General features: G+C 39.4%; 1 protein-coding gene across 2 annotated transcripts; it reads right to left on the minus strand.

Moving 5' to 3' along the window:
• Positions 1-591: 591 nt before the first annotated feature.
• FBXO43 (F-box protein 43) lies at positions 592-12,947 on the minus strand. 2 transcript variants are annotated; one of them, XM_001151379.4, is made up of 5 exons: positions 12,094-12,947; positions 7,728-9,213; positions 4,604-4,706; positions 1,197-1,400; positions 592-1,086 (listed from the first exon to the last, which is right to left on the minus strand). In XM_001151379.4, exons 1-5 carry the CDS (start codon positions 12,176-12,178, stop codon positions 838-840), a joined length of 2,127 nt encoding a protein of 708 aa, XP_001151379.2. In that variant the 5' UTR covers positions 12,179-12,947; the 3' UTR covers positions 592-837. The 2 variants fall into 2 exon arrangements, with proteins under 2 accessions (XP_001151379.2, XP_063672551.1); XM_063816481.1 differs by having other exon boundaries at positions 12,050-12,904.
• Between the last annotated feature and the right edge of the window lie 1,479 nt (positions 12,948-14,426).

The following is a 14,426-nucleotide window of genomic DNA, read 5'->3' on the forward strand; positions in this document are numbered from 1 at the left end:
ACCATGCCTCAAACAAACAAAAAAAAAAGAACTTATCTCTTTCTTGCTGTTCTATGAATGGAACATGCAAACTCAAATCATTTTTGGAAACGATTTATAAATCGTTTAAGTACTTTATAAATAACTTAGTAAATCTTCTTACTTAAATCTGTCTTTTCCAAGCAGCCCAAATTTGTCAGAATTTCCAGATTAAATAAATGAAATCTGTGCCTGTAGTTCTAGAATTTTTTAAAGTACTTATTTGAAATGTGTTACTTACAAGGGTATATTAGCTAAGACTCCCATTATGAATAACTATATACTTCCAATAATTTACACTTTATGTCTTCCTAGTTATTAATATTCAGTAAATTTTACTTAACCAGAGACTGAAATTATAGAATAAATTCAATAGAACTTCTGAAAATATTTTATTTATATTTCATTTCAGTCAAGTACTCATTTTCCAAATCTATAAGGCCATCTGTCTAGAGTTCAAAATTTTTAATATTATCTGAAAAACTATTTTTTAAAAAATGATTGAAGAACATGTCAAGAGTGATGAAATGCACAAATTTAAAATGTTACATAAAACAATAAAGTACATACATATAACAACAATGAAAATTCTTTATTTAAAATACTAAGTTATTAAAATGGGTAAAATGACATAGTAAAATAAAATTTTTTCAAAACAACTTTAAAGAAAACATACAATGACATGGATTATAATATATACAAAATAGGAATTTAATCATCACCTGTCATTAATGGGAAGATTTGCATGTATTCAAAATATTCATAATTTTAAGTCAGATAAATAGAACACTGCATGGGGGAGTTCTATATTTAGTCTCTTCAGAGGCGTTTTAAATTCCGCTTACTCTGGGCACTTCCTGGGAGAGCATCTTTTCTATTTCTTGGCTTTGCTGCTCCTCTACTACATTCTTCAGACCCATGATAAGCACACAGACATAACACACAAAAGTCAAAACCACAGGCTGTTCGGCTACACAGTCCCCTTTTCTTATATGGCTGGTACTTAGCAGGGGACTGGCACCTTGGGCAAGGTTTTAATGCTTCATCAGTAAAAAGTGTTTTGGCAACCTGCAGTGAAAGCACACACACTAAATCTTCTGGTTTCATATAGAGGAGCACTTTATTTCAAACTCTGTAAATATTTATTTCTAATAACTTATGACATAATAAATACTTACCTTAACATATTCTTCCTGTTTACTACTTAAGTGAGTAACAGAAGAGCTTGCTAGAGGTGTCAAAACTTCTCCCCAGGGAGATAATGTTGACCCTTGCTCTCTCTGAGAACCAGGTATCCTAGCCTGTGCCTGCACAGATCTTAAAGCTGAGCGATTTAAAAGCTGGAGCCGAGTGGCAGCATCCTCGACATTTAATACAGCCCCCTGTGGTAAAGGATAAGAGGCATCAATACTGCAATACCAAAACAGTTCCAGGATAGCTTTCTGATGCACACAGATTTATATGCTTTGAAGAGGTTTTCTGCCATCCGAATTCTCTCCCTAGGCTGTTCCTTTTCAGAAAAAAAAAACAAACAAAACAAAAAACCAACCTTTTCTCACCTAACATATAAAAGTTAAATAAATATAAAAAGAAAAAAATTTAAATTAAATTCTTCATCTAAGTTTGTATGGCTGGTTATTTTTCCATTTATTTTAAACTTGGTTCAGCAAACCTTTCCTGTAAAGGACCAGATAATATAATATATAATCTAGACTTTGTGGGCCATGTAGTTCCAGCTACTCAACTCTGCGGTTGTAGAAAAAGCAGCTGTAGACAAGAAGTAAACAAAAGAGTGGAGAAAACCATCAAATAACTTTCTTTTATAATTTTTTTTGTTTTGGTTAATAATACATTAGAATAGTTCAAGTAGAAAGCAACCAGTCTATGTTGGAATAGGACAGCAAAGGGCCCCAGGAAGGATGTCTCTGAGGAAAAGAAGGAACAGGTAGAATACCTGATTTGTCTGGACTTACACAGAGGAGACTTTCAGTTCTGGTGGATAATGGGAGATGAATCAGGGATCTGTATAGAGAAACACTAAGCAAAAATAAATAAATAAAAGAGAGAGAAAAAACTATGCAATTATTAACTGGAGGGAAAAAGTTACACTAGAACGGAAGTGCAATCATAGTGTACAACATACTATAGCTGTGAAAAAAGTTATAGTAATCTCAACACAATCTTTATAATGTCAGCACCTAATTCTGATTCATTCCCAAATGGTGGTGTAATTATAGTCATAAGATAGGAGAAGAGAGAAAGGAATTCAGAGAGAGGGGGGTTATGTAGGTAGTGGCAGTAGTAGTGAGAGGTTAGAGAACCTAATCCTTCTATAGAAAATAGTAAAGAAATGACAGGGAAATAAAATTATTTTGAAATATGGAGCTAAACACTAGAAGAAAGTGTTGAAAATGATTGTCTTGATGGAACAAGAATCAAGAGTATGAAGGCATAATGGTATATTTTGTTACGATAGTCCAGTTTGACTTCTTAAACCATGTATTACTTTGAAAAAGATTTTAAAAAGCAAGTCAAAATAAGAAAAAGAGCATAAGAAAGGGGGGGAAAGTACAGTTCTTTAAGAAACTGAGTTTTTAAAAAAGTGATTGCTAGAATATAAAGATAGAATTTTTTTTTTTTTTGAGACAAAGTTTAACTCTGTCATCCAGGCTGGAGTGCAGTGGCATGATCTCAGCTCACTGCAACCTCCACCTCCCAGGTTCAAGTGATCCTCCCACCTCAGCCTCCCAAGTAGCTGGGATTACAAGCCTGCACCACCACACCCAGCTACTTTTTGTATTTTTAGTAGAGACAGGGGTTCCACCATGTTGGTCAGGCTGATCTTGAACTCCTGATGTCAAGTGATCCACCAACCTCTGCTTCCCAAAGTGCTGGGATTACAGGCATGAGCCACTGTGCCTGGCCAAATATGAGACTATTTCTTTTTTTTTTTTTTTTTTTTTTGAGAATAGAACATTTCATTATTTGGAGTTACATGGAGGGTTGCCAGCACAACAATATGCTTCTTCCTTAGAGGAGTTAAGGAGTATATGGAGCCAAATGTTTAAATATTAATAAGTGCATGCTTAAACAACTGTTTTTTAAGTCTGTCCCTAGCATATAGGGCAGCATTTGAAAAACAGATGTTAAGAAGGCAATTAATATCTTCCTTACTACAAACTCCCAGAGCCAGCAGCTGCAGAAGCAGCCATGAGCTCTGAACAGGTGAAAAGGTAAAGCTTTTCTTCAAAATAAAAAAGAAAGTCAAAGTTTTAGTTAATAGCAGTCCCTAATAGTTCACTGTAATGAGAAACCTGTCAATCTATATCTGGGTGTTCATATTTGTTTATGCCATGCTTTATTCCAATTATTATATTTAGTCAAATTAGAAATTTACTTATAGTATGTTATTAAATATTTTTCGCTAGAACAAGAATGAATTAGTGAACTCTCAGAATCTTTTTTGACCTAAAGTTGAATCTATAATCAAACATGGGTGCTAGTCATCAGATGCCTATTACACAAAATAGCATGCCTGAGAGGAATCCATCAGCTTCTATAGGACTTTTCTTGTAACTTTAAAGCCAGAATTCAAATCCTCAAGGGAGTGCAAGTTTATGATGCTTCACAGGTACTGATGTGCTTTGCTCACTCACCTTCAGGCTTGTACATATGCTACTTTCTCTGCTAAAACCCTCTTCTCTGTGTTCACCTGGCTAACTGCTAACTCTTCATTCAGGTCTCAGTAGAGATGCACTTCTCTTGATTCCCAAGTATCAGTCAAAAACTCCTTTAAATAACTCTGGGCTTCCTCTCACACACCTGGATTGTAGTCACCTATTTACCTATATCACCCTCAAGGTGTGTGCTCCAAAAGAGCAGGAACCATGTCAGAAATGTTCACCATTGTAATCTGAGCACTGGCACAGTTAACTAACACGTAATGTCCACTCAAAAGACTGGGTTAAAAATGCTATAAGGGTATCTCATTATAATTAGGATCCAGCATATCATTGGTATTCAAATGCTAAGAGCACACCCACGTAAGCAGCAACAAAGCCCAACAAGATGTTCTTTTTTTTTTTTTTTTTTTTTGAGAGAGAGTCTCGCTCTGTCGCCCAGGCTGGAGTGCAGTGGCGCGATTTCGGCTCACACTGCAAGCTCCACCTTCTGGGTTCACGCCATTCTCCTGCCTCAGCCTCCCGAGTAGCTGGGACTACAGGCGCCCGCCACCACGCCCGGCTAATTTTTTGTATTTTTTTAGTAGAGGCAGGGTTTCACCGTGTTCGCCAGGATGGTCTCAATCTCCTGACCTCGTGATCCGCCCGCCTCGGCCTCCTAAAGTGCTGGGATTACAGGCGTGAGCCACCGCGCCTGGCCAACAAGATGTTCTTGATGCTATGTTGTTTATTCCATTTACAGACTGGGTGAAAATTGAGTTTGGGAAAACTAAAGAATTTATGAGTGAATGTTTGTTAAATGGAAAAGGTTAAAGATAGCAGGAAAACCAAATTAGGTTGTCTAGCAACATGAGATTATTATGTATTTATACAAATCCACTTTAGAGAAGTATTGCATACATTACCTCAGAATCTGTTTTCAGTTGTGTGATATAAAATTTCCTCCTCCGATTTGCATTTTTATCTTGAACAACAATTTCACGCCAATTTCTGCTTACTTTCCAAACACTATAACAAAAAGATCCATCCTTATATTGCATACATTCTATAGGATTAACATTTTGTTGTATACGCTAACTAATGAGAAAAATTTGTTTTAAAGATTTCGGGCAGTAAATTTAAACCTAAAAATTTACATAAAAATATGACTTTGTCAACATTGTTATTTCATATTAATTCATCATATAAAAGAATTCCAATTAAAATGTAAAGTATATGCCAGCAATATACAGATAGATTACTCTTTTATAAATGGTCATATAAAGCCAGTATGAGTCCACTGGGAGACTGATTAAGAGGATTTAACTTCAAATGTAACATTAAAAATTTGGAACAAGAGATGCAGGAAATGACTGTCATCTATAACACAAGAGGTTTCATCAATTTCTCCTATTCCTGTGTTTAACAAATCTCTGTCATTTTGATTACATAAACACAAGCACAATTAATCCTTCATTGGCATTACTAAGTGCCAACTATAAATACTATTATGGGTCGCACCACAGAGTTCCTATTTCATTAACCAAAGTTTATGAATATGAAGCAGCTAAAGAAAAAACACAATTTTTGTCCAGTGATTGCTGATTTATCAATAACTTTGATAATATTATTATTAAAAAGTAAGACTTTGACTATTAATCTGGTCTTTCTTTGTTATTCTAACAAATCAAAAGGAGTAAGGTCAGAAAAGATTGAAATAAGTCACTTCTTACGGAGGGTCCCAGTTGTCAACGCTACTATTCTTCCAGCTACCATGCCCACTTCAATTGTCATTGACTCTCTCTAGGCTGATATATGTGCCCTATATCAGAGGGAAGGAAAGGAACAGGCAGAAAGTCACCCAATAATGGGGAAGAAATGAAATACATAATTGGGTATTTGCCACAGATATTGCAACTGATCAACTCTCAAGTTACCAGGAACAGTACTGCCAACATAGTTACATACTTTGCAGTACAAATACTGTATGTTTGGAGAGATGGGAAGGAGAGATAATTGTTGAAATATGACTGAAAATCAACTGCTCACATAAGCAAGCACCCAAAAGTGTCACCCAATTTTAATTTTAACTGGCCCAAATACTCCAGCATATAAAAATAGCATTCCTGCCTGGTCACAGCGGCTCACACCTGTGACCCCAGCACTTTGGGAGGCCAAGGCAGGAGGATTACTAGAGCCTAGGAGTTTGAGACCAGCCTGGGCAATGTAGTAAGACCCCATCCATACCAAAAATATTTTTAAAATCCTATATCTCAGCCATCTCCTTAATTTTTTAAACAGTTTATCGTTTGAACATTTTTAAAAGGCACACAATATGGGTGCACTAATCTGTTTATTATCCTACTTAAGATACACCAAATACATTCTTGATCAAATCTATTCCAGAAAGCCTTAAACCTTAATAAGAGTTTATGGAAAAATACTGGATTAGAAATCAGAGGGCTCATTATAGACCTAGATCTATTCCTGTCGCCTTGAGTGGCTGTTAGCAGGTCACTTCTCTGGGGCTCATTTCCTCATCTGCAAAACATGTGAACTAGATACCTTAGAAGACTTCCAGCTAAGAAATCCTACAGTTCTCTACGATAGACATACAATTAATGTATGGAGGAAAGATAAAGAAGGGCTTCGATAGAAGTAGTGGCCATAAAAACAACAAGGACAGAACAGGCAGTGGCTCACACCTGTAATCCCAGCACTTTGGGAGGCCGAGGTGGGAGGATCACTTGAGCCCAGGAGTTGCAGACCAGCCTGAGCAACACAGTGAGACCCCATCTCTACAAAAACTAAAAACAAAACAAAAAAACCAAGGACCCTGTAAAAAACTCTTTTGACATATACCTATCAAGAAAGAGGCTCACTAACTTCCCGCATGTTCCTCCATAACCATCATCTTGCAGAAATCCTGTTCCACATGACTTCTCTCCTTCATTGCCACGGCATTCCCATGGGTCTTGTCTTCTGATAGTCCTGTAACTCCCCCAAATTGGCATGAACAGAGTCTCATTTTAGTCTTTGTAACCTTAGTTCCCACCCTCAATATTCTGAAACGTGTTTCTCTTTATTATGTAGCAGCATTCAATCTACTGCAACATCTGTGAACACAAATTCTTCAGTTTCTAATTTCTTGAAATTCCCCAAAGTAATTAACTTTCACTGCTGTGTTAACAATAAAAATGAAATAATCCACATTCCCCTGGTTCTGGAAAGATCAAACCCTAAAATGAAAGCTAACGATTGTTTTTAAATTCTAGAACTTAAATAATTAAGTGGTATTATTTGTACACTGTCATTTCTCAGTCACCACAATGCATTACATTATTTCTGACCAAGTGTCATAACTTTAATACTGCTTGCAATCTGACAATATGATCTGAACTATTAAATCATTAAACAACTTCCATGGAATAGAGCTTGCCATCTTGAAAATTTAAAATTCAACTTTTAGCAACTCTCTTTCCAAATAACAGTGATAAGAACTTTATTCAGAAAAAAAAGACTATATTATTGCTACTTAAGCTGGCTTTTAAACAGAAGGATCAGCAGGTGCGGTGGCTCACGCCTCTAATCCCAGCACTTTGGGAGGCCGAGATGGGCGGATCTTGAGGTCAGGAGATCAAGACCATCCTGGCTAACACGGTGAAACCCCGTCCCTACTAAAAATACAAAAAATTAGCCGGGGGTGGTGGCGGGCGCCTGTAGTCCCAGCTACTTGGGAGGCTGAGGCAGGAGAATGGCGTGAACCCGGGAGGCGGAGCTTGCAGTGAGCCGAGATCACGCCACTGCACTCCAGCCTGGGCGACAGAGCGAGACTCTTGCTCAAAGAAAACAAACAAACAAACAAACAAACAAAAACGGAAGGATCTGTACTAGGTAGCTCTGTTGGGAAGTTCACTTAAACTACCTTTGATATAAGACAACAAAAGACAGAGATAATAAAACAAAATAAAGGACAACCACTCAAGTCACAGAAAATCTTTCCAACTTAAAAAAAGAAGTTTTATTTCATAAACAACTCTTACTTCTTACCTGCATAGGCTCTCTGCGGTCAAGGACTCTAAAACCATAGCAAGAATATGCTTTAAATTTCTATATTTTAATTCTGTTAAGATGTCCAGTTTTTCTATACCCATTTTCTTGCCAATCAGTCCCGCAAGTATACACTGCAGTACAGCTATTTTCTCCCCATCCCCTTGCTCTAAGAATTCATGTCCACTATTTTCCTGTAATCTTTTCCTCTTGCTTTTCATGAACAGCTCATGTACCAATTGCAAGGCTGGGGTCTTTGATAAATTCTTTAAGCTAAAGGTCAAATCCCCACTCTCATCACTACTCAGCTGACCCTCTGAGATGGCAGAAGCAGCTGCTGCTCTTTTTTCAGAGTCAGGGTGGACAATCTGCTTTTCCTCTTCTGTCTCTGACTGCGAGCTTTGTTCCCGAAGGGTGGACAGTCTTCTCGACCTTCCAAGATGTCTTGTCTTTCTTATGGTGTCCCCAACTTTGGGAGTCCCCTTATGTTTCTGCAGTAGTTCTTGAAAAGAACCCTCCTGGTCAGAGAGGGAATCTTCTGATTTCTCCAAGCTAAGTGAGTTAAAACCACTGTCTTCAGGCGTTGAAATACTGCCTCTCACTTCAGGTGAAGGAGAAAGTATTTGACTTGCGTTAAATCTAATGTTTGCCACAAGATTACTTATCGGAGTCACAAATATGTCCTCATCTGTTCCACAAGTTGTTCCACTAACAGAGGAGCCCAGGAGCTCTGGACATGCATTCTCATCATTAATGCATAAACTGCTATCACTAAAGTCATGTGTGATAGAGTCTTTAAAATTATTGCCCTGAATTGGAGATATACATTCAACTTCAAATAGGCTACAATCATCTTTGGAATCATCAATTGTGGAAGTCTTTTGCTGAGAAAAATTAAGCCTCAATTTTTGACTGCATGAAGTCACTTCTTCTGTTTTTAAAGTGCTAGTAACTAAAGGGCTAAAATTATTTGCCCTGGGAAAACCTGAAGCACTGCTTGGAATATTTTTTTCTAAGTTGATAACTTGGCTTATACTACTTTCTAAAGAACTATTTTGTGATTCAAAGTCCCCTTTTAGAAGAGCGAAAGATACATTCAACCTTCTGCGAGGTAAACATTTTTTCCCACTGATTTTAGGTGTTTCACAAAGTTCTGGGGTTTTATCCTTTTCCTTTCTAGGCAAGATACATTTCTTTTTTTGAGTGGGAGACTCTAAAGGATGTGTTAAGCCCAGGCCTGAAGTTTCAGGGTGCTCATAGAGTAATGTTGGGCCTTTTTCTTTCTTTCCAAGATATTCTTTATCTATATTATCAAAGCTACAAGATTTTAACTCATTGTAGCCACTATCTTGAAATGAAGACGTGGAACAAAAATCTCTGAAGGTGGAGTACTTGGAGTTGACAATTGGAGGAGAGTCCGCCCCATTTCCTGCTTCAGTGCCAGCTTGACCTGAGTGCCTTTGTGACATCTTCAAAATCTCTGTTTCTGCAAAGTGACAACAAAGTTATTCTGCCTTTGAAATGAGTATCCAGGCAGCTTATACCAAAATACATTATTTGTTATGAGTACAGATAATAATGGAAAATTGTATGACAATTTTTGAAAAGTTACTTTAAAAAAACAATTCTACTCCATAAAAAACTGATGTGTATCCTACTTAAAATGAGTTCTTGACATCACAAAGCCAAAATGTTCAGGTTATAAATATTCAAAGATCACTTGATTAATCATAGGCTAAGCATCATGCACACATATTTTATTGAACTACCCTAAAGAGAAAAAAACCTAGAAGCATTATTTTTAGATTATTTTATTACCTTATGATTTTCACAGAACTAAACAATTTTGATTTTAATATTCCAGCTTATTTGTGCCAGCCTATATTAGTCTACTCAAAAAATGCTATATGCTACTTTTTAAACACCTTGGGGAATGTGTCAAATAATGAGTGCTGCCTCTAGATCTACCTGCAATCAGGCTGAACAACTCAAGTAATGTTCAAACATGTAACATAGACCTGTTGTAGAAACCTAGTCCCCATAACCATTCACGAGATGTGAATTCCCAGACTTAAGACTTTGCAAAGACTGGCTCATCGATGAACTACTAACACATTCTTCTTGAGCTAACCGTAATGAACCACTGCACCACAGATAGGGCCATTTCAAACTTGGCATGTTGTACTTATTCATATCTCACTTTCTAAATATTTTGTGATGCAAGGTCCAGTTTCAGCCTTGAATTCACAGTTAATAGGCAACTATTTATGGGAAAACCACCATTTAAAATATTCTTGAAGTTGCAAATAAAGAATGCAACTCAATTACTTAAAGAACAGTTACTCAGTAGTTACATGAGCAAGGAATGACACTAAGAAATATTTTACTCCTTAAACTTTTCAACAGTGTCATCACATTCCTTCTTTTTAGAAACTTGAAATAAATCTTAAAGCTAACAAATTTGTTTTGACAAAAATAGTGTTAAGAAAAAAATTTATTATAGTTTTTGATATTTTTCCAGATGATTCAAAGGACATGAAGAAGACTGTCATTCCTTCAAAGTTTTCTCCAGGACAAATGCACAATTTTTCTCCATTAAAAGATCCTGGGAAGATCTATTTATTGGCTGTAATGCGACAGTAATTTATTTATGCTTAAATTTAATCAAATATATGAGTGAATGATCTTTGTTACAAAAGCAAATTGCTACTCTAAACACAAAATATTTCTTTATGGTTTGATGATCATTAAAAGATTATTTTTACTAAACAAAGTCTAAGTATTTTTTAACCTTTTAAATCTATACTCGTTTTTGATAAATGTCATACATGTCCCCTTCTGATCTACATCCTCTCAGATCACTGCTAACTTCTGCACATGGTCACAAACCAAATAGATTTATCAAATTGCTTTTTTATAATTTTGTTATATTTTTAAACAATTGTTTTACAAATATTAAATTAATAAAGTAGAATGCATATTAAAATTACATCTCCACCCATGAACTGTTTTCTCCCTCTCTGAAGGTAATTCTGTTAAATAACACTTTTCACTCAATTTGCGTCACAGCCCTTTTATTTTTAATTTTTAATTTTTTTATTTTTTATGAGACGGAGTCTTGCTTTTTCGCCCAGGCTGGAGTGCAGTGGCGTGATTTCTGCTCACTGCAGCCTCTGCCTCCCGGGTTCAACCAATTTTCCTGTATCAGCTTCCCCACTGACTGGGATTACAGGCGCCCACCACCACGCCCGGCTAATTTGTGTATTTTTAGTAGAGACGGGCTTTCGCCATGTTGGCCAGGCTGGTCTCGAACTCCTGACCTCAGGTGATCCACCCAACCTTGGCCTCCCAAAGTGCTGGGATTACAGGCAATAGCCAACGCGCCCGGCAGGTCACGGTCCTTTTAAAAGGTTATGGCAATTGTACTGCTACTTCACCACTAGGTGTCTCACAATGCTAGAATTTGGGAAACTCAGAGGCAAATTGTTAAAAACAAAGTGGGGAATGCAGATATTATCTCTTTCCCCTAAAATGTTATCCAAAAATCTATTCTGGCCGGTGGCTCACGCCTGTAATCCCAGCACTTTAGGAGGCCGCGGCGGGAGAAATGCTTGAGTCCAGGAGTTTAAGACCAGCCTGGGTAACATAGTGAGACCCCATCTCTTAAAAAAAAAAATTGTTTCTGTTCATCTACACACTTGAAGTTGCCTCCAATGTCCTTTCTCTGCTATCATTTTCATCTTTCTACTACCCCAAGACGTTGGTCTCAAACGTGGTTCTTCGCAACTGAACTTTAAAATTATTCATGTAAAATCATGGACTGTCTGTTGTATTTTATGGACTCAACAGTTCACGGATAAATCAATCAAGCCTCTTCGATATTCATTTTTAAAAACTAGGCTTCTGATAAAAGGCGAGAAAACTTATTCCTAAAGTGTTCTTTAAGAAAAAAAAAAAAAAAAAGCAGCGGCCGGGCGCGGTGGCTCACGCCCGTAATCCCAGCACTTTGGGAGGCCGGGGCGGGCGGATCACGAGGTCAGGAGAGCGAGACCATCCTGGCTAACACGGTGAAACCCCGTCTCCACTAAAAATACAAAAAAATTATCCGGGCGTGGTGGCGGGCGCCTGTAGTCCCAGCTACTCGGGAGGCTGAGGCAGGAGAATGGCCTGAACCCGGGAGGCGGAGCTTGCAGTGAGCCGAGATCGCGCCACTGCACTCCAGCCTGGGCGACAGAGCGACTCCGTCTCAAAAAAAAAAGAAAGAAAAAAGAAAAAGAAAAAAAAGAAAAAGCACCTACCACATCAGAGAATGAAATACTTACATTAAACCCAAATGTTCTTCATTTGTTAAAGTGGAAACTCTTACCATCAGTAAATCTTGAGCTCTTAGATGTGAAAGTTACGTAGGCTTCCAAACAAGAAATTCTCTCATCTTTGTCTTTAAAATTCATGCCAAAATAATGCCACTTAAAGAGGAAAACTTTAGTTTGCACAATTAATTGAAAGGTGCAGCAGCATCATGATTGCTCAAAGTCGAAGGGTACACAGGGTGCATGCCGCAGGGATTATTCCTAACACTTGAGAAGGTCTAAATCATTTTGAATTTCCTTCAGCCCTCCAGAAAATAGTTATCTTAATATCCTTGTTTTCTCCAGCTGGACTTAGACATGAGTAAACTCCCCAAATTCGGGTTCCTGAAAAGGCAATGTGTGCTGCAGCCTGGCACTGACTCCCCCGAGGAGCTATGGCGGGCGGGTGGGTAACGGTCTCACCAGGGCGTCAAAGATCCGCTAGGCCCAGAAAGCCAAGGGCAGCAGGGGATGGGCTGGAGTCACCGGGAGCGGAGGAGTGAGGGCTGCCGCGCGCCTCCCTAGGCCCAGCACCTGGAAGACACAGGGCGACGCGGGGCCGGGCCGCCGGGAGACCCGCTAACGGGCACTCGCCTGGGGTCCCCCCGCCGCCTGCCTGGAGGCCGCGGGGCCGGGCGAGGCGCCGAAGCGGACAGGTGGGAGAGGAGCCGGGCAGCAGCCGCTGGATGCGCCGGGGAGAAGCCTCGGCCTCGCCCCCTGGGATGCGGGCTATGGCAACCCCCACGCCAGCTTCGCGTGGGGCCGCTGCCTTTACCTCCTTAGGTTTGAACGGCCCGCCCGGAGTAACCGCTAAGCGCAGCCCCGCCCCGCGCCGCGCTGTCCCGCCCCTTCCTCCGGCTCTGCAGCGCTCCCGCCCGGCCGCCCGCAGGCCTGGGTCCTCGCTTGAGCGGGAGGAGCGCCCCCTCTCTCGCTCACCCCTGCACCCGTCCCGAGGCGGGTCAGAAAGGCTCTGCTTCTCCCCATTCCCACTTTGGGAAGCATTACCGTATTTAGGAATGCTAACGTGGCCTACAGTGGGATGCCATTAGAAATCATGTATGAGAATGTTCCCTTGGAAATGATTCTCCAAACTGTCAAATGCAAAAAGCAAGTTACAAACTGACCCCTTTTAAGTTAAAAATATGGATATACACAGGATGAGGTCTGAAAGGTATGAATAACTTGGATACGGTACCTTTGTACAGGATTATGTTTGCTTTTTAGTTCTTTTTATCTGTGTTTTCTTCTCATGTTTCAACAATGAATATATACAGATTTTGTGATAAAAAAGCTGAGCCGGGCCTGGTGGCTCACGTCTGTAATCCCAGCACAGAGGTGGGAGGATCACTTGAGCCAAGGAATTTGAGACCAGCCTGGGCAACATAGTGAGACCCCCATCTCAAAAAAAAAGATTTTTAAAAAATCTATTCATAAAAACCAGAGTGAAATGTGTTCATTGTTTACAAACATCCCTTTTTGGGCATCATGAACTCCCAAGTACCCTCAAAGCCAAATAAATTTTTTAAACCCTAATTTTTTCATTCAATAAATATTTACTGGGTGTCTATTATATGCCAGGGACACTCCTGCTGCTCTTGGCAGCTTCTTCCTAGTCTCCTTTTTCTGGCTTCTTTTCCTTGGCCTACTCCCTAAATGAGAGGTCCTACCTCAGCATTTTTATTAGTTTATCATCCCATGCTTATGTAATTCTTATTCAGAACTTCAACCATCACTTTTAAGCCAATAACAGGCACTACCACCACTCTTCTCTGACTGGACATTTCTCCATCTGGATGTCCCTCAGTCATCCAAAACCAAACTCACTAAAATTATTATTATTATGAGACAGGGTCTCGCTCTGTCACCCACGCTGGAGTGCCGTGGTGCAATCTTGGCTCACTGCAACCTCCACCTCCCAGGTTCAAACGATTCTCCTGCCTCAGCCTCCCGAGTAGCTGGGACGACAGGCACCCGCCACCACGCCTAGCTAATTTTTGTATTTTCAGTAGAGACGGAGTTTTGCCAGGTTGGCCAGGCTGGTCTCGAACTCCTGACCTCAGGTGATCCACCTGCCTCGGCCTCCCAAAGTGCTGAGATTACAGGCATGAGCCACTGTGCCCGTCCACTAACAGTTATTAAATTCCAACTATGTGCCAATTACTGTGCTAGGTACTGGGAATACAGAGCTGACACAGCCACAGTTACTGCTGTTAAGGAGCTCATTGGTATAGAGCAAGTGCTGTAACAGAGGAACAGTAGCAGCACAAAGGAAAGAAGAACCAGCTAACTCTACTGGAGAACAGAGTGCATGAGATAGATTTTGATGTACAAGTGGCAATTTAAAAGGCAG

This window comes from Pan troglodytes, chromosome 7 (assembly GCF_028858775.2).
Source record: "Pan troglodytes isolate AG18354 chromosome 7, NHGRI_mPanTro3-v2.0_pri, whole genome shotgun sequence".
Classification (NCBI taxonomy): Eukaryota; Metazoa; Chordata; class Mammalia; order Primates; family Hominidae; genus Pan; species Pan troglodytes.

What these genes read in the sequence shown, in the direction of transcription:
- FBXO43 (XM_001151379.4), bottom strand. Translation starts at nt 12,178, where the DNA reads ATGAATTTTAAAGACAAAGATGAGAGAATTTCTTGTTTGGAAGCCTAC. An exon ending in ACCGCAGAGAGCCTATGCAG is followed by an intron (nt 4,707 to 7,727) that starts GTAAGAAGTAAG and finishes TTTTTGTTATAG; the next exon opens with TGTTTGGAAAGTAAGCAGAA. An exon ending in AACTGAAAACAGATTCTGAG is followed by an intron (nt 1,401 to 4,603) that starts GTAATGTATGCA and finishes CCTTTACCACAG; the next exon opens with GGGGCTGTATTAAATGTCGA.